The 19,248-nt window shown below is 41.6% G+C and overlaps 1 protein-coding gene across 47 annotated transcripts in view; it reads right to left on the reverse strand.

Annotated features, from left to right (window-relative positions):
• Positions 1 to 465: 465 nt before the first annotated feature.
• Positions 466 to 19,248, reverse strand: part of ANK2 (ankyrin 2) — a 574,434-nt gene continuing 555,651 nt past the window's right edge. For 27 of the 47 annotated variants that reach the window (XM_084755414.1, XM_084755428.1, XM_084755438.1 and 24 more), the window contains 9 exons: positions 18,788 to 18,862; positions 16,677 to 16,808; positions 15,602 to 15,745; positions 13,730 to 13,988; positions 11,891 to 12,179; positions 8,827 to 8,910; positions 8,551 to 8,715; positions 7,279 to 7,461; positions 2,599 to 2,752 (listed from right to left, as the gene is read on the reverse strand). In XM_084755414.1, coding sequence (XP_084611540.1) covers positions 2,738 to 2,752; positions 7,279 to 7,461; positions 8,551 to 8,715; positions 8,827 to 8,910; positions 11,891 to 12,179; positions 13,730 to 13,988; positions 15,602 to 15,745; positions 16,677 to 16,808; positions 18,788 to 18,862 — 1,346 coding nt within the window. In that variant the 3' untranslated portion in view covers positions 2,599 to 2,737. Of the gene's footprint in view, positions 2,753 to 5,343; positions 5,436 to 7,278; positions 7,462 to 8,550; positions 8,716 to 8,826; positions 8,911 to 9,398; positions 9,492 to 11,890; positions 12,180 to 13,729; positions 13,989 to 15,601; positions 15,746 to 16,676; positions 16,809 to 18,787; positions 18,863 to 19,248 lie in introns of all 47 variants that reach the window. The other 20 variants (XM_084755450.1, XM_084755409.1, XM_084755449.1 and 17 more) reach the window with 3 other exon arrangements.

Genomic DNA, 19,248 nt, shown 5'->3' on the forward strand with positions numbered 1-19,248 from the left:
ATATTCATTTAATTTCCTGCTTTCTGGCTGCAAAACAAGAAGGAAAACCCCGGGGTTAACTGCTGTTCCCCAAATCTCTATCCCACGCTGCTTTCACTTTACAAAAATGAACCAAATCCTGTGGCCTTGCTGCCTGTGCTATTGATCGGATCACCCAGTTCCTCTGTCCCCCAAGTCCATAGAAGCTCCTACTTTCCATTTACTAGATATCCTCAAAATAAAAATATATTCTTGTTTTCCCCAGTTGAGTAATAGTAACAATACAAGTTCCTTGGAGCTGTGATGAGTTGATCTAGTGCATACTACCATCTGGGCTCATAGAAATAGTGATTTCTAAATAAAATAATAAGAAAGAAAGGCAATTTGTGTATTTCTGTTGGCTTCATGTCTCCTTCATTCAACAAACTCTGATTCTCCTAAAGCTGTAGACTGGCCACAAAGAAGGACACAGTGCTGCTGCCACACTTAACACTTGTACATTTTATTTAGTTAAATCAGCCATTGTACAACAATTGCAGCTATGTATTGTTAGTGTTGTATTGTTTTCCATTAACTAATACATGCCCTCATAGATATATTCAATTAGTGTTATCACCATGGGAACAAGATGCTGATTCATCAACTGAAAATTCACTTCTTCTCACAGTATTCAAGTTTTTTGATAACACAGCAAAAAAAAAAAAAAAATCAAAATCGGAAAAAAGTGACTAACCATTATGTTGCTACACGGACATCATCTGCAGTGCAAATAACACAACAGAAAGGCTTTTCATGAGCTCCGGCGAAGGTGTGACAAGAGGGCCATGGCATATCTCAAAAAGGGTTGCCATCGGCCTCTCAGTTTGGATGCCAAAGAATACTTTGTTTCTACTCAACCCCCAGAAAGTGCCAGTGTTGGGGGCTCAGGAGATTTGGCTGATAGGAAACCTCTCTCCCAGGAAAATTCCTCTCTTGGCAATGTTACTTTAAAGGATGAAGTGCCGCTGTTTGTCATGTTTGTGTTTGACATTCCGAGCAATGAGTCAGTTCTGCACACAGGAAAAGGCCAGACAGGATTGGAAAAAGGTCAATCTCTGGAGGGTAGACTATTTTCTTTCTTTCTTTTTAATTTCATCTTCATTGAATATACTTTCTTTAACAAATAACTGATTCAAAACGTATACTGTTTATATGAATATATTTGTGAATATATATATATATGTATATGTTAAAATGCTACACAACTTCCACCACTAGAGGGATTAGACATAGGGCACAGAGATCACTCAGACTGCCATTGTTCCTTCTCTGAAACAAACAGAAAGTTGCACAAATGCAGTTCAGTTTCCAAGGGTGTCTGGGTATCAAATAAATAAACAGAACAATTAATCAAAAACAAATTTTCTAAGGGTTTCTCAATCCCGTATGTAAGAGCAGACGTTGCAAGAAAGTGAGAGCTCAGAGTGAAAACCATTAGTGTGATAAGAAGGGGTGTGTGTGTGTGTGTGTGTGTGTGTGTGTGTGTGTGTGTGTGTGTGTGTGTTTAATGTTCACATGCAGGTATTAGAGAAGAGATAAACCTGAAGTTAGGTTGGGGAAAAAAAGGGGGGCGGGGAAGAAACCACTCCAACATGGTGACAGCATTTAACCTTTTGTGTGGTGCATAAATCTTGTTTCCAATGAGTTATCTACAGTGCAGTGGCCAGAAGAAAGTACCACCAGTAAGACAGCATGGTTTGCTAAAGCAGCAATGAACACTGGAAAACTACAGTAGTTATAGCTTTTAAAATACCCTGCCAACGTGTCAAATCAAAAACACCTGAAGGTGCTAGAACACCACCGTGCAGCTTCTAGCACCAGAATTCCTCATCGTTTTCATCTGCTTGCCTGTGCTCCCTTCTTCCCCTCCCTCTGGGTCGCAGTCGGAGAGCCATCAGCGATGGCTGACCAGTACTAGGGATTGCTCCTTGGGATCATTCGTCAAGACGGTGATCCCATCTTCAGGAGCAACGGCTATTCCGGAAGTTCTAAGGACATGTCTAGGTCTGAAGTGTTCCTTGCGTAGAACTGTATTATCCTTCGATTGTGTTAGCAATGTCTTAATTGATCACTGTGCAGCAACTTCTAGAGGCGTTTATTCCGTGATGCCCAGTGTAACTATGACAGGCAGTGGTTTGAATTTTACTCTGTTGTTCATCTGAGAATTTCGGCTATGTACATTATACATGGCTATCCTTGGAGGGATTCCCTTGTCACTCGAAGAAGTCTGCAGGTGAAGTTCTTCTGACGAACGGATTTCCGTGGAGCTTGTGCAGAAGCAAACAATGGAGGTGCCAGTTCCCAGGTTAGCACAGATGCTCAAAATAGTGGGTACAGCATCCGGAATGAAGGATGCTATCTTTGGTCACAATTTAGCTTATAGTTACAGAGGGTCAGGGAGAAGGAAGCAAAAGAAAATGCTGTGTGTTTGCTGAGAGTGGAAATGTCACAGGATCCCAGTAATTAGGCCACTTCCAGTCACTCCTGTGAGGAAATGGGAAGTTGCATATGGAGTGGGTGTGTGGTTTCTGGTGAGAACTGGGCAGCCCCTCATTTGGCCTCTTGCTTTGTGTTCTCCTTGCAGAAATGCCGAAGGAGTTGCTGGAGATCTCGCTGGAGGTCGTCTTGGTCTAGTGCTCCGGGAACATCCTCCAGGTGCTCCAAGTTGATGTGTTTCCCTTGCTGGTCCTTCACCACAGCCCTCCTCTGTGTGCTGGCTTTACTCATTGATGTCCTACAGGAAGCAGAAGAGATCATTAGACTCTTTCTCCACTCTGGGTACCGATGTGCTTCCTGTTTTACTTCCACATCTCTTCCTGTTAGCTTAACGACAACAGGTGGACAGGCATGTTCTCATAAATGAGGATCTCCTATTGGGAATGACTCACAAAGCTTTAAAAGGTGTTTTTTGGAACAAGATGTACTGATTTTTTTTTTAACCTTTCAGAAGCACGTCTAGCAGAGGATACTAATGCCTTCATTTTATTTTCTCTAAGAGAAACCAGGCCATGACTCAGATTTTGGTTAAGTTGCATTGCTCTGAAAAAGCCTTGTTTACTGTAAATAATGATTCCACAAGCACCACTGGCAACCTCGAAAAATCATTTAAAATTCACTCACTTACCCCCAACTGGAACTTTGCCCAACTTTTGTTTTTACTAGAATGTTTGCATGAGATTCAAATCTTTAAAAACAGGACTATTCTATCAGTATATAAGAAAGAAACTGCCAACAAGAAGGTCTCTGAAGCTTCCTTGGGAGTCGGCAAGGGAGGGAAAGGAAAGAGAAATGAGTCCTGAGAGCTGATCCTCCCATCGTATCCTCAGGACCACCATGTGCTTAACTTGTTCTGGGCATCTCACCCTGACAGTCAGCAGGCTGCTTCCTCCACTGTCTCCTCAGGCCTGGGGTGCCTTAGTAAAAGATGCTGTAACTTACTATTTTATTTCATGCTATTATTTTCTTAGAGTCCCCACTTGAAAATGACATTGCAATTTGTTCTTTCTCTGTTCTTCTCATCTTCTACTTGTGAAAATAATGCTTCAACTGCAGAGATGTGTTGAATGTATTTTATGCACTATCTATAGTTATAAAAAAAACTGACATTAGAGGATTTAAATAACACTCCCTCACGTTAATTTTTTTAAAAGTGGTAGATAAGCATCCAGGATTTCTGAGCCTGAGTCCATAACTGGGAAGTCATGGAACTTCAAATCCAACAAAATGGAGAAGGGTCAGAATTTTCCTTATAGATTCCCAGGGCTTAGAAGCTACAGTTCTGACCAAGGCACTGGGATGATTCTGAATTCTAAAAAAAATTTACTTTAGCCAAAGTACTTGCAGCTTTCCTTTGGATATTGGTGCTTCCTTTCCCCTCTCCCTCAAGTCTCTCTTACTGTGTTAGATATTACATACATTATGTTCTTCATTTGATGCCATATCTAAATGTTTTCCTCTGGACCAAATGCCCAAATTTGATCACTGTGATTGCGATCACTTTGTATATGTCTGGCTGTTCCCAGTCACTGCTGCCCTTTTTACCCCACAGAAGGCAAATACCTGCCCCTTTCTATATCCTAGCCTCCACAGCTCGGGTGTCAGGGGGCAGGCCTACAGCCTAGATCATTTTTTGAAAGTTTTCTACAGATATATGCGTATGATACATGTATGAACTTAAGTGCTGTGCACCATGGAGCGTCACACTGACTAGCAGGGTGAAGGCAAGGCACCCGTCCCTCTCCTCAGTTTTGTGTCCACCACTATAAGGAGACAATGAGTCAACTGCTCTCCAAATCTATTCCAATCCAACAATCCCGGAATGGCAGGGTTTGCAAGGGGTGTTGTATAGTTTTGTCTGAATAATTGGACAAAAGAGTTCACCGTTCAGAACAGAAGAAGCGTTTTATACTTAATTCATATGGCATTTAAGAGTTCTAGGAGAGCAATTATCTTCTTCTAAATTCATAGCTGCTAGCGTTTCTCACATTTGAGCAGAGGGCGGGATTGTGACAGAACCTTTAATTTTGTTCTTTTAATTATCACGTTCCAGAAACCTAAAATAGCCTTGTGGAATACTATAAATGACAATCTTACTGCTCTTTTCAATGAGAAGAAAAGCACAATAACTTGGATTCCCATTGTATCCTTCCCTGAGAAACTGAGAAGTCTGTGTGAGTACTGATGCTTACAATGGCGCCTGAGGACCAAAGAAATGAGAGTAGATGCAGAAGGGATGGCCAGCTCAGGCATCAAATTTGCAATGGGGCAGGCAGCTCACTGTGCCTCACTGCCAACACCCTTTGACACACGCGGAAAAGGCTGATTGCTACTTGCACATGCTCTGACTAAAGGTGCTTTCAGAAGTACTCAGTGCAGTCAGCGTCCCGGGCATTATACTTATGCTCTTACTTCTTGCCAGTCACACAGTCATGAAACTTGTTAGCAGAGAAAAGCAGGTGCTATCCAAAGCCATAACAGACCAAGACTGGATATGGTTAGTTGTCAAGTTAATCAGTGTGCCATTGGTTAGATTTCTCTTTATAGGATCTCCAAATCTATCAGCACAGTGGTGTTCCCCACCTGCTTGACTACATAGGCAACTTGCGTGAACCCAGAAAGTCAAACTGTATAAACAAATGTCCCAGCATCACCATGTCGCTGTATTCATTTGAAAGCACCAGTGGACGTTCTAGGGGCAACACACTGACACGCCCATGCCTGATATGTGCGTTCTCATACATGACAGAGCACTGCCCTTCTTTTCCAACATTAGAAGCCAATTGTCTCATGTTAGTTGGCAAAGCATCAACCCATGCTGACCCAAACCTCTTAATTATTGATCCATCCTCCTTCGTGATTTCATTCTCTACTAAACTGGGGAAGTGGACTTTCAAGTGGCTACCCGTGTAACCCAAAGCCTGAGGTAAGAAGAAGAGAAAACAAGACTAGACTCATGGATCACACACTTTAAAACAGTCTACTACTTTTCTAACTCTGGTGATATGGAAAGAAGCATTGGATGGGGCAAATAACAACTCTAGCTCTTATGAGTATTGAGTTTTAAGTAATAATGCCCTTAAAATTTCATTTGTGTCACAGATATTTTCATACTACTTGTCGAAAGCTTCTAACATCTCTACTGACTGACTTTAACTTTTTTCCCCTTGTTTTGCCACACTCCTTCTGATTGTAGGGATGTGAATGACAAATGACACGATCAGAGAGAAAACCAGGACTAGGGTCCAGTGTCCAACTTGGAGAATTCAGCCTTTGAACATCCAAGAAGTCAGATGTAGAAAACAATGTATTTCAGGAATGTTGGCTTTTACTATGCAACTTTAAATATGTTACTTTGATGTGGTTGTTAATACTCTTATTAATATTATATTGTTGACCTAGCACTTTGGGTTTGAACCCAGGACTTTTTGTGGGGGCCAGGCAGGCACCCTAAAATACAGCTGCACCCTCAGCCACTGTGAGTAGGTGTAGTAGAGACCACAGAGTATGGCATTTAACTTAAAAAGGTTTCAACAGTAAAAATATTTTATAGGTATTTGTGTCTGTCTGTCTGTCTGTCTGTCATCACTTAGAGCAGATACACTTGAGGACTGAGATGGTATAGTACCTACTGCTATCACTGCATATTGATAATGCCCCAGAGAAATCAAAGGCCGCATCCTACAATCAGGTCCAATGTATTTCACTCACAGAGGATGAATATTTAATCTAAGCATATAACAGTCTTTATGTCCTACCAGTTTTATAACTGCTTATGTTCTTTGCTTTCAAAGTCTTTCTTGTTGTTGTTGTATTTTTAAAGAATTTTAATTTTTATGTGGATTAGTGTTTTGCCTACATTTATGTTTCTGTGAGGGTGACAAATCACCTCAAACTGGAGTTATAGACAGTTGTGAGCTAGCATGTGGGTGCTGGAAATTGAACTCAGATCCTCTGGGAGAACATCCGGTGCTCTTGACCAATAAGCCATCTCGCCAGGCCTACTTTCAAATTCTAAGCTGGTTTATGTAGACTCAAATTAGCTCACAAACCTGGATCTTTTTTTTTTTTTTTTGAGAATTCCTACAGTCTGTAATCATAGTAAGAGTCTGTGGCTCTGACACTAAAGACCTATTTCTTAACTGTTTTGAATCAAACTCTTTTTAAATTAGAATAAATCTAATTTTCTTTAATGCTCATCATTGAGGATATCAGCTAACAAAGATAAGTTCTATCATATTTGCATTTTTGTATTATTAACAGGGAACCTAGGATAAATTCTTCAACTATTATATATTTACTTTTTTGTTGTTTTGTTTTTTGAGACAACATACCACTAAGAAGTCAGGCTAGCCTAAACTCATTTTGTAGCATAAGCTAGTTTTGAACTTGTGATATCCTGCCTTAGCACATCAGTGCCAGTGTTACAAGCCTAAGACACCATATCTGGCTTTGTAACTTTAACAGTCATAGAAAATCAGGCCCCAGCCCTGTAGACTCTGATCATACCTCAGCAGGAATGATTCTTAGCAGTCTGCATTTTTAATTTGGGTGACATGACTGAGTACCATTGCTTGAGGAATGATTAATTTAACTACACTAATTGTTTAAGAAAGACATCTAGTCTTTTGAATGGTCCTAACACCTTCCATGGATTTGGGTATGAAATGACGTGGTGACAAATGATTTTCTTTTTGAACACAAAGCAACCATTAAGTGCACATCAGAGGAAAACAAACACAAAATGAAGCAATGCATCTGTACCTCTTCAAAGTCATCTTTGGCTGAAGGAAGGTCAGTGGCTAAGCTAGCATCCCCCAGGCTTTTCTCCATCCTCTCTCCACGTACCACTGTTGTTTTAACAACTTTGCTGACTTTACGGCCTTCTACTGGTTCAGCCTGAAACTGTGAGGTACTGGACAAAATGCTGGGTTCAGACAAAGTCACCTAATGAATGAAGGACACAGGACAAGACAATTCCAAACTGGCAACATGAAGCAAATAATGACATATTCTGTGCTGTGTGTGTGTGTGTGTGGGGGGGGGGAATGGTGCAATACTGGCCTTCTTAAAACAATCACACAAACAAAAATAAAACGAGTGATTAGGAACAAGTCCTATCAATTGGTCTAGTTAAGTGTGTATCACTACAGCACTGAGCCAGTTACTAGGTCATTTGAATAAAAGCTTATCAGCCATATTTCTAGAAGGATGACAGGTGCAATGTAGATTTGCAACCTAGGCTTGATCTCTTCCCTACAATTAAGCTATTTCTTTTGCAACATGAAGATAAAGTCAGCCCCTGAAGGGAGAGGCTGAAAGCTAAGAGAAATCAAAGTAGGTGACTAGTTAGCCTCATGTCTATAATCACGTGATTAGAAGATATGGATGAACATGGAACAGGAAGAATTTCAAATTGTGTGTCAGTGTGTGTGGTGGTCTCAGGCCTTCAAACAGGAACGGTATACAGAAAGGGATACATTACAAATCACTTTCAGATCATAAGTTTAAGACCCTGAAATGCACACATTTGAGAATCAAACACAGGTCTAAAGTGACCTTTGGGAGGCTGGTGTGCCTGTGGGGGCCAAGCACTGACACACGCTTGACATCATCCCTTCACGGCATGTGCCTGGCCAGAAAAATGGGATTTTATCCTCTTAAAATGTGAATTTAGACTCCTATTGTAATCAGCTGTGAGTTAAGAACAACACAGAAGTGAAAAGAACCAAACAGGAACAATGAGTACAATGGCCATGTAAAAACCAAGGAGAGACTTGAGACCCTATGAGCATACACAGGGGGAGGAGGTCCCTCTCATACACAGTCATAGGGCAAGGGAGTAAGGGGAAAATGGGAGGGAGGGAGGAATGGGAGGATGCAAGGGATGGGATAACCATTGAGATGTAATATGAATAAATTAATAAAATATATTTTTAAAAAATGGAGATTCAGTGGGAACTAGCCACTAGCGCGCTTGTGTCTGTGTTTTGTCTTTCTCTGGCCAAGGAGCTCTGCGGAGCGAGGTGGCCTCACCTCTGACTGCTGGGTGTCACTCTTCAATACCACGCGCTTTATCACTTTGGAATAGCTGTCCCCGTCCTCAATACTGACAGGCTCCTGTGGCGTTCCCTGCATGGTGATCTCCTCCTTCTCTATGCCGTCAGACGATACGTACCGCCTAATGATTTTCCGGGTAACCTGAAACACATTTTATGCAGCTATCTTAGTTTTGAGTTATGGCGCCACATTAGTGACCCCATTTGAACAGGAGAGGGGAGACTGGCCCTGAACAGAACCAGCAGCCAGTACCTTCCTCACCACGGTGTGTCCGTTCTCGTCAACATATTCTTCTTCTGTGACAGTCTCTGGGGGTATGTCAGGCATATCATCTCCCTATGTGGGAGAAAAGTGTTGTTATTGAGGTGGATCACATCCTCTCCTGAGGATCTACATCCAAGTATTTTTAATGTGAGGAATGTTAGAAAACCAGGGGCCATGTCTTGAGATACTGCTGATACGCAAAATCCTGTCAGTTTGATTAATTAAAAAAAAAAAAATGAAGCAGGTAGATTAAAAAAAAAAAAACCATGCTCAGGAGAATCTCACCAAAGTTAGATAAAACGTAATCAAATAACGTGTGCGAGATTTGCAAATAAGCGAGAGGAGAGGCAGCTGGGACCCAAGGGGCCCAATTTTCTTCTGGGCGCTGGCTCTAGGAGGAAGGCTGCAGACATCCTTGGCGTCATATCCCCTTACAAAGGAGACAGGCAGTGGGAGCTGCTTTCCACACATGCACTACCTAGGGAGCATGCTCAGCCTTGGTTGTTCCAGGTCTCTATTAGTGAAGGACAGAGCTGTCCCAACGTGCAGTAAGCAGGTACCTGGATAATCACTCTCCGGCGGACAACCCTGGTAGTTACCATGGCCTCCTCATCAGAGCTGGCCTCCAGCTCCCCTAATTCCTCTGATAGCTCCTAGTGGAAGCATGTAATAGTCATTGGTTTTGTTTTTAATTTTAAACATTTTAATTAAAAAATTTTTGAGCTAGGATCTCACTCCATAGACCACCCTGGCTGGAGGTAGCATCCTGCCCCAAACTCCTGAATGCTGGGCTTACAAGAGTTTGTCACCACATGTGGCTGCATCATTTTGCTTAATTTGCTAGTGAAAGACTTTACTACTCGTGTCTGTGTTTGTGTTTGCCCACATCATATTCTGAAATTTGATGCAGGGAGATGTTGGTGGAAAAGTCATCAGGGGAAGAAATAAATGTGTGGTGGTCTCAAGTCTCAATAACTATGTGGTTTTATTGTTTCCAGACTCATAATGGAATTCTACAACCTGAGAACCATTGAAAAGCCATCTGTCAAAAACTAGTCCCAAAGAGACATCCTTCCCACTTGAGTCCTTGTTCTTAAAACCGCTAGTAAAATCCATGTAAAAACATAGGACCTAAGTAACACAGTCAACACTTGTGACGTATGGGCCAGTCTTGACCAGACACAGAACTCTTATCCCCTACACAACATAGCTCATATCTGTGCTGGAGCTTTCTGCAGTAAGTCAAATTTCTGGGAGGTATTAGTGAATCGTACATTCCCTGGCATTGAAAGCTGTAGGCTTTGGATAATATTATGCTTGTTTCTTCAGAGAAGCCAAGACACTACTCTAATTTATGAGTTTGATGAAAACCCAGAGATGAGGCTAGAAAAATAATTTTAGATCAGAAAATATGCCTTAGGAGTCATAAGCAGTCGATTTTCCTGATGACCATGATTCCTTTCCTTTTTTCCCCTTCTCTCTCCTTCTTTCCTCTTTGCTCCTCCCTCCCTCCCTTCTTCTCTTCCAAGTTTCTAACAAAATCTCGCTATGCTGTATCCCAGGTGGCTTTAAATGTATGATCTTCCTGCCTCAGTCTTCAAAGTACTGGGATGACGCGTATGGACTACCAGGCTTAGCTTGAAGAGACTTTTTTTTTAAAAGGGAAAGAATACACTCAATTGTTTACTGTGTCTCAAACTACCCAAATTATAGTCCCACAACCTTCTATTTGAAAGAAAAATATACAAATTAAAAAATAAATTATACATTAAATTCAATCAGGAACCTACTGCCTAGAAATATGGTCAGAAACTTTTATATTTTTAAAAGACATTTTAAAAAAATAAAATGTTTCTTAAAGCTCTTCCCCTTTCTTCAGAAAAAAGGAAATAATTTCTAATATAATAAAAAATACATTCAGTTTAACACACTCTCACCCCTTTTATGTGTGGGTTAGCAAGGAAGTCATTTAAAACACAGGCATTTGCTCACTCTATTCTCTGGACTTCTTCAGGGGGAGAAGTTCTGAAGAGGAACAAACTCCCCCATTAAAGATGAGGTGTGTAAGTAGACTACCTAGGCCACATTTTGAGACTCTGTGGCTTAAAAGCCTCTCTTAAAATGGCCTGCCCTCTGCTTACAATGTTAAGACTCATTTAACGACAAAGGATGTACTCTCTCATGTCACTGGCAGGCATTTGGACAAATAAAAGATGTCAACAAGTTGAGGCATAATTTTGGTTTTCTAAGTTATTACTAAAACCAATCTGAGAAACTCTAACTTGAAAATTGCACTGACAAGATGGCTCATCAGGAAGAGGCGCTTTTGGGCAGATGTGATAAGCTGGGTCTCCACACTCCACAAGGGGGCAGGAAAGGACCAGCTTTGATCTCCACATATGCACTGTAGATACACACACAAACTCAATCCCCCACCCCCCTCCAACTAAACAGAATTATACTTTTTGCACTGAGCTAAGTTTGGGCACCAACTATCCCAGATGTACCAATGCAAGCACTCATCTGCATAGAATGCAGAAGTCCCTCGGGCCAAGCATCACACTGGCAGACTGGCAGTAGATTTGCTCAGCACCACTTCTACCATCACACACGACTCTAGTAATTTTTCAGAGCTGTCCTATATTGTTGTCTTACTACAGTGTTCATTTTCCTTAGCAGATGGATTCCCCGTGATGAAATTTGGGCTCCCAGTACATACAACAGCTAACATTGGAACTGTGTACCATTGCCTCTAGATTTACCAGCTCTCAGACTGTCAAACTTGGGGGTTAACTTATATGATAAGCCCTTTTTGTTTTAAAGTGAAAAAGAAAAGAAAAAGAATAGAAGAAAAGGAGGAGGATAAGGAGAAAAGAAGAAGAAAAAAGAAAAGAAGAAAGCAGAAGAGGAAGAGGAAGAAGAGGAGGAGGAGGAGGAAGAAGAAGAGGAAGAGAAGGAGGAGGAGGAAGAAGAGGAAGAAGAAAGAGAAGCCAGAAAGCGTTGTAACTTTGTCACAAGTGAGGGAGGGCACACCAAGAAAGGAAAGCCCGACCTTTTGGAAAGCCTCATCACCATCAAGTCTTTCAAAGACCGGAGGCTGGTCATCCGCTGACTCCACTATCACCAGGCTGGTTTTCCTTGGGGAATGCTCCTGTTTGGGCTCCGAAGCCTCCTCGGGTTCTTGCACAATGGGAGAACCACGTTCGCTAGTCACCGGAGTCTGGAGACAAGGCTTTGCTTCCTCAGGAGGGGTACTGATGTCCTCGGGAGTCTTACAGAGAGAGCCAGGAATGGCTGTGGCCTTCTGAGTCTCAGCCCCTTCTGTCCCTGGTGTTGTTACACTGGAATAAAAAAAGTCAATTTACAATTCAAAAAATTTGTAAGAGGAAATGAAAATTGTCTTTGTATTAGCCAAGATAGTATGCATATGTGTGTGTCACACACATACACAAATAGATAAATATTAAAAAATAGTTTTATGTAACAAAGCTTTATAAAGCTTTTAAAGCAAGCAAGAAAGTTAGAATTTAATAAAGCTGTGTTAACATGTAAATACATATAGAAGAACATATAATTGTCTATCTATTATTTGATGGAAGGATCTGTTGACACTGATGCTTCCTAGCCATTTTGTGTAATTGCTACATAGCCTTTTTCTTTTTCTTTCTTTTTTCTTTTCTTTCCTTTCTTTCTTTCTTTCTTTCTTTTTTTTTTTTTTTTGGTTTGGTTTTTTGTTTTTTCAAGACAGGGTGTCTCTGTGTACCCTTAGCTGTCCTGGACTCCCTTTCTAGACTAGGCTAGCCTTGAACTCACCGATATCTGGCTGCCTCTACCTCCCTGAGTTCCAGGATAACCACCGCACTTGGCTAAAACCTCAGTTTCTAAATAAAAATGTGCTTCACCTTTTCTGCTCCTTGGTTTGTATCAGCACTTTTCTGTCCTGCCACAGATAACAAGTGCCATGAATGCCCCTCTGGTGGCCTTGGTCTTCCTACATTTTCCTTTCTATATTTCTCTCTTTGTATACTTTTTAAACCTTTTCTGCATGCTCTGTCTTGCACTCTATGGGAAAGTGGCAGAAGAGGGTGCTCAAGAGGAAGAAATCACCTCATGTTTCCCTCTTCTCATCTTTCAGTGACCAGAGAACAAAATTCACTCAATTTTGATGGAAGTTCCTGGGTCGTGAGCCCTTAGCACACTAAGGTTGTTTCTCCTGACCTGCTTTGTCTTCCTGGACAAACAGTATCCCTTGGGCAGCTCTCTCTGTCCTTTACTAGGTAAAGCTCTGAGCTGAATGATGCCCTCAGGCTCTTACCAGCAAACAATGCCTCCCTATCCTTCCTCTTACCCTAGCCTGCCTCTTACATTCTGCACTGCATCCTGTGTGCACAATTTATACTGCACTGATGTGTTTGTGCTTAGACGCTACACAGCTTTGCTCAAATAGTGCTGCTTTTCCTACATCATCACTGTTCAAGCTCCAATGCAGCCATGGTATCATGTGGAAGCGGTCCAATGAGAAACAACAATCCTACAAGCAGTGATGGTCTTCAAGGAGTGCACTGCAAAGATAAGTCATGGGCCTGTCTTTGGCCTCTGACTCTGTTAAATAATGTGGGTATAATTATCATGATATCTAGATGTGGAAACAGAGACTTAGGGCACTTTGGGATTGTCCAGGGTCACAGAACTGGGAGCTGGCTCCCATAGGAAGGTGCTACACCACACTTCACAATTAGGTATCTTGACTGTTTCAGTTTTTCTACAACGCAGCTTGTAGTTGCACATTGGTCCCTGTGAGTAGACCTTTCTCCTTCATTGGAACTGCTCTCCCTGTGACAGCTGCTCTTTCTTTGGAGCTGCACTTAATAGACTTTCTTCTAAAACTCACTAGTATTCCTGCTGGTCTTGCATTTTCCCTGAGAAATCTTGTTGTTCTGGCTCCTGGTGCGTTTGGGGAGATAGTGCTGCTGCTGGACTGCCCCCTTCTGTTTTGGGGGTGTAATCCTGAAATGTGGAATAACCAACAGAAATGTCCTCTTCAGAGACCACGGGTGGGTGGTCGCTGGACTCGCTTTCTTTGGAAGCCACTTGCTCCTCTCTTTTTTTGTGCTGGGCAGCACAGAGCTCCTCTTGAAGTACTGAAAACCCTGCAGGAGAGAACAGTTGAAAATATTCGTGGGTGTCACTTATATTAGAGTATATTTGGTAAGAAATTCTATGCTCTAGACCTGCTGCTATAGGACCACTTCTTAGAAAGATTAGCAAGATGCTGCCCCTGACTTTAGTGTGCTGATCACCTTGAGGTGCCTAAGGAAGGAGTAATGAGGAAGGAGGCATGGTGATGGGGCCACAGGGGCCACGTTGAATTGTGGGACCACTTCTTCAGGGCTAAAGTTTCTAGAGCAGCCCTAATGATAAACAGGCATCTCCTGGGACACTGAAATCATAGGGTCCAAGTGGTAAAAAGAAACCATACCACCTTATGTTCAGTCCTTTTTATGTAGACACTCTTATGTGTAGAACTTAAGGAATTTCATTACCTTGAGAGCAAAGGCAAGTCACTGAGAGATCTATCAGGGGACAGGGAGGGGAGATGTCACGGAAAAAAGATGAAGAATGCAAACAAGATGGGGTTAAAAAAAAAAAGAGATTAATTATTTTTGTCAAATGCTACCAAGGTGTGAAGGAATTTGAACACTGGGGGCTTGGTGATGGGGAAATAATTACTGTGTTTCACAAGATGGACTGGTGGCATAAAGAGGTATCAGGAGGAGAGAAGAAGAAAGGGACATCCCAGCCTCTTTCCTGAAGAGGTTTCCTACGAAAAGGACAGAGAAACAAAGCAGCCAGAGAGAGGGAGCTACACAGGGCCAGAGAGCTGTTTGTTTTGTTTTCCTTTACAGGACAGGACTCTTAATTTAAAGTGCATCACGATGGCATTGGACATAGTTCCAATTATAAGAGCCAAATGGGCGCTTACAGGAGTGAAGTGCTTGGTTAAGAAAGGATGAATGAAGTTCAGCCCAAAACAAGAAGCAATCCCTTCAGCAAACAATGGGATTTAGTATATTGTGGGAGGGCAGGAAGGGAGAGCGTATATGCTCAGACACCTCATTTTGTAGAGTTTATGGATGTAGACGTGTGGAGATTTCCTAATAATCCTACGTTTCTAGAACATGTGAAGAGCACCCATCAGGTGGGACTACATAAACAGAAGAGAAATGTTGAGGATTTGAAGAAAAAGTGAAAGCACACATCAGAGAGGGAAAGGCAAGAAGTAACAGTTCGCAAAGAATGGGGGAGGAGGAACAGACTAAAAACAAGAGAGAGTACATTCAGTATAAATTAATCCTTAAATGTGGCAGAGCCAGTGGCCAAAGGCCCCAGTGGGTCTGAATTCCTAAAGAAGGAAGCGTGGTGCTTAGTCTTGTAGTGCTTAGAAACCGCACAGCCAGTGGATATGACGTTTTGGCGCAAAACATAAAAACTGGTGGTTAAAGTAGATAAAAAAGATATGTCAGTATCAGAAGTGTTCCCCCAAGGAATTGAGGAAGAGGGACTGGAGGGGATACCTATGGGGGTGGGGGGTGGGGAAACAGTGAGGAATGAATAGAGGTGCCACCCAATGGAGAGAGAGGGAAACTGCAGTCATGTAAACAAACACATCATCACCAAAGGCTGTAGTCTGTTGCCTTTAAAAAAAATGGCGCCAGTAGGTTCAGCTTCCATATTACCCCATCCCCAAGAAACATCACTCGACCTTCACTGTGGTCCAGTGCAATGGTCTGCTCCATTTCTGCATAGCTGTGGCCCATGCGCTCCTGGAGGGGTTCTGTGTTGGTCTCCAGGAGATGTACAATGTCCATCCTGTTGATCTTGGTGAGGCATTCGATGAGGATGGTTTCTGAGACATTAGAGAAAAGGTATTCCTTACTTCTGAGGTGTACTCGTTTTAGGATCTATTTCATTCAGTTGCCTTATTAATCTCTCAGCATTCACATAAGAACCTGGCAAAACCTAACTAGGACCTTTGCAAATAGAGGCAAAAAGTGATGCATGGAGCCTGCACACTATAAATGCCAAGCACATGGTTGCCAGATAAGACACAGGACATAGCCCAGACTGGATTCTAGGTAAAAACAAAGACTTTAACTATATCTCTAATGGAGTGTAGAACATGTTTATACTAAAAGATATTTGCTGGTTATCTTTTTTTAAAGTTTAATCAAACATCATTCTGCTTCCATTTGCTAAATTTGCCAATGCTGCTTAAGAAGAATGTGGACAGAAGAAAAAAAAATCAAACAAACAGTAAGAGATTTGAAAGAAGATCTTCTCAGAGACATGAAAGGAAGGCTGAAGCTTTGCAGCAGCTGTGGTTTATCTCATTTCCCGTTGTTTGCACAGGGTCATAATATAAAGTATGAGTCACCGTATGGAGTGTTTATTTGATTCCCCTCCCCCACATGCCTAAATCAGTAGAGAGCAATGGAGCCATGCACTGAGGCAATACACTACTCACAAATAGTTAGAACTGCACAGCTGTGCCCACTAACCAGTGCTTAGAAGCTGCGAGGTCCCAGTTAACCTGCTATTAGCAGCTGGTGCTCATATCACTGTCAAGTAGTCAGCATACCCATGAGCATACTGTGCAAGATTTCTCATGGAACAAGAGTATTCTAAAAATGACAGCAGCCTGTTCTCCTTCACTCACTGTGGTTATTAAAATGGGTGGCCTTTGACAGTTTATCTTACTGATTTTGTAAGAATGGGATCATTAGGTGGTTCATTTTCACCTTAATCTAGCACCTCGGCCTTAGCGCTCTTCCACCTACCCGTGGCATGCTTGCCATCCCTCTCCAGCCAGTACTTGAGCAGGGCGTGGCTCTGGTCTTGAAGGGAGTTGGGGTTCTCAATTCGAATTTGGTGAATTTGCTCCTCGGTGAAATCCAGTTCTCTTGCTAATTCTAGGACAACAACAAAAAGCTACATTGTCAACACATTGAACTCAGGTTTGAGTCTCCGCAGCTTGCTTCACCATGTACAAGTGATGTACAAGGTCTTGTGCTGCTATGAGCAATTTGGGTTAGAAGTGACTCATACATGCCTCTGATATACTAGCACTAACTACCTCTCTCTCACTCTTGCTCACACTCCGCCCCCACCCCAATGGGTGTAGAATTGACTACTGCCATTGTAGAAGTAGTAAGGGTGAAGGGGCGATGGTAAAATGTGAATCAAGATAATGAAAAATACATGAATGAAAACAGGAGAAAAAGAACATTTCCCTTTTATGGATTTTTTTTTTACTCCTACACACCCCATTTCTGGAAATGAATGCAAACACCAGTTGCTAGCTAACTTACAGTGATCAGGTACACCTTTTTCTTGACTTAATGTTCATGAAGTATGGTCTGGGAAACATTAAAGTGGTGTAGGGTAGAAGTCAACAAGTTTCCTTAGCTGGGTGTAGTGGTGCACACCTTGAATCCCAGCACTTGGGAGGCAGACGCAAGGTGAGCCTAGTTTACACAGTGAGTCCCAGGATGGCCAGAGCTACCTAGAGAAACCCTGTCTCAAATGTATCTCCTACAAACTTTCCTTATTCTACTACTAACATTCTACATGAATTCCTTATGCTTATGCATATTACTCTAATATGTAAGTGTGCATTTGTGTGTAAAAGCAATGACTTCTATTATCTACCTGAATAAACTATAATTAAAAAATTTTAAAAATTATCCTTGATCTGGTAATTCTATTTCAGAGATTTATTTTCATTTCCTTTTCTTTTGTTCTGCTTGGCTATAAGGTTTACATTTTGCTAACGTTTTTGTACTTAACACATTTAATATGTGTATGGATACATATACATTCAAGGAAAACAATTCCTATCTAAAATGCCAATCAGGGCGACTAGGGTATCGTTCTCTCCCCTAAATCCCTCAAGCAAACATCTGGTGAGTATTTCAATACTATTCTAAAATTACCAAAAGTGAGAAAATGGCTATTCCTACTGCTCCGGGTCATTTATTCAAAATTATCAATCATCTTTGAGGATAGATACTTACTCACTGCCAAATATTTAACAAACACAGAATAATAGAAACTTCACACTGTTTGTCTCAGGGAAGCATATCCAAGTGATACATAAGAAACCAAACCAGAATTAAAAATAGTAAATATGAGAGCAAGCTAGGCTACAATGCTGCCTAATCATAAGTCACAGGCAGATAAAGATAGATTGTAAATGTATAATTCATGACTTGTAAATAACAGTATGGATATTAGAATTCACCTTTTCTGAATGAATTACTAAACATACATCCTACACTTCAACATTCCTTCCTCCAAAAAAGAACTCAGTGCAACAGCTCATTCCTGTGTGTTTTAACATTCACCCAGAGTACATGTTAGCACTATTTACTATGAAGACTCCTGACATCAAACATTAAAAAGAAGCATCTCTGGTGAAATCTCAAATGTTATGGAAATTGCCAAGCATGGTCTCTCACACTCGAGTTCCCAGAAGTGGGACAAGGGGGATAGCCACGAGTTTAGGCCAGCTTAAGTGACATAGTAAGTTCCAGGTTGGCCTCGGCTATAGACTAAGAAACTGTCTCAGGAAACCAAAAAACACAAAAGATTATGAACACTGAATCTAAGAATGTTTGAAACCTGTCCATCTTTCCCAAACTTAGATGTCTATAGAGAAGGGGTTGGGTGAATGGGTTTATTTTCAAAGTCTTCAAATCTCACATTCTAAACTCTAGAACTGTTGAGAACCCTCGGCTCAGGCTTCACCATTAGCTGTTGCAGTCAGATTTTTCAACTCATAAATTTTTCTTTGCACTATTCTTTATAGTCTTCCTCAAGAAAAATGAAAGGGGCGGGGGAAGATCTTTAGCTGGCTGATTGTGTAGAAAAGCTGGGTCACCCCAATTACCTGTCCAGCTGAAGCCAAGGTGATCAGCGATGTAGGCCAGCCTTTCTTCTATCCGTTCCTGTTCATCTTGGGCATCTACAGAAGGTCAAAAACAGAATGGCCAAAGAGTATCTGGGACAGGAGGGGCACCATAGTGCTGATCATCCAAGAAAGGAAGTCACTTGACCAAATATCTGAGAGTTGCACAGATTAGCTATCACGGTGTAGGTAATACGAGGTGGTGTGTTTTCTGATTTCTGGGGCTGAATGGGGGAATGAACCCCATGTGGTCATTTGTGGAAACCATCTGCTTTCATATCCCTTTAATGAAGACTAGTAACACAACAAAATGTCTAGTTATCTCAAGACTTAATATTTTTGGGGGAAAAAAAAACCACCCACCAAAGCACATTCCTTTTGCACATGATACACCAGAGAAATCACAAATGGGATATAGAAGTAGAGTAACTGGTTGGGACCTC

The sequence above is a fragment of the Acomys minous genome (assembly GCF_964271855.1).
Source record: "Acomys minous genome assembly, chromosome: 14".
In the NCBI taxonomy this organism is placed as follows: Eukaryota; Metazoa; Chordata; class Mammalia; order Rodentia; family Muridae; genus Acomys; species Acomys minous.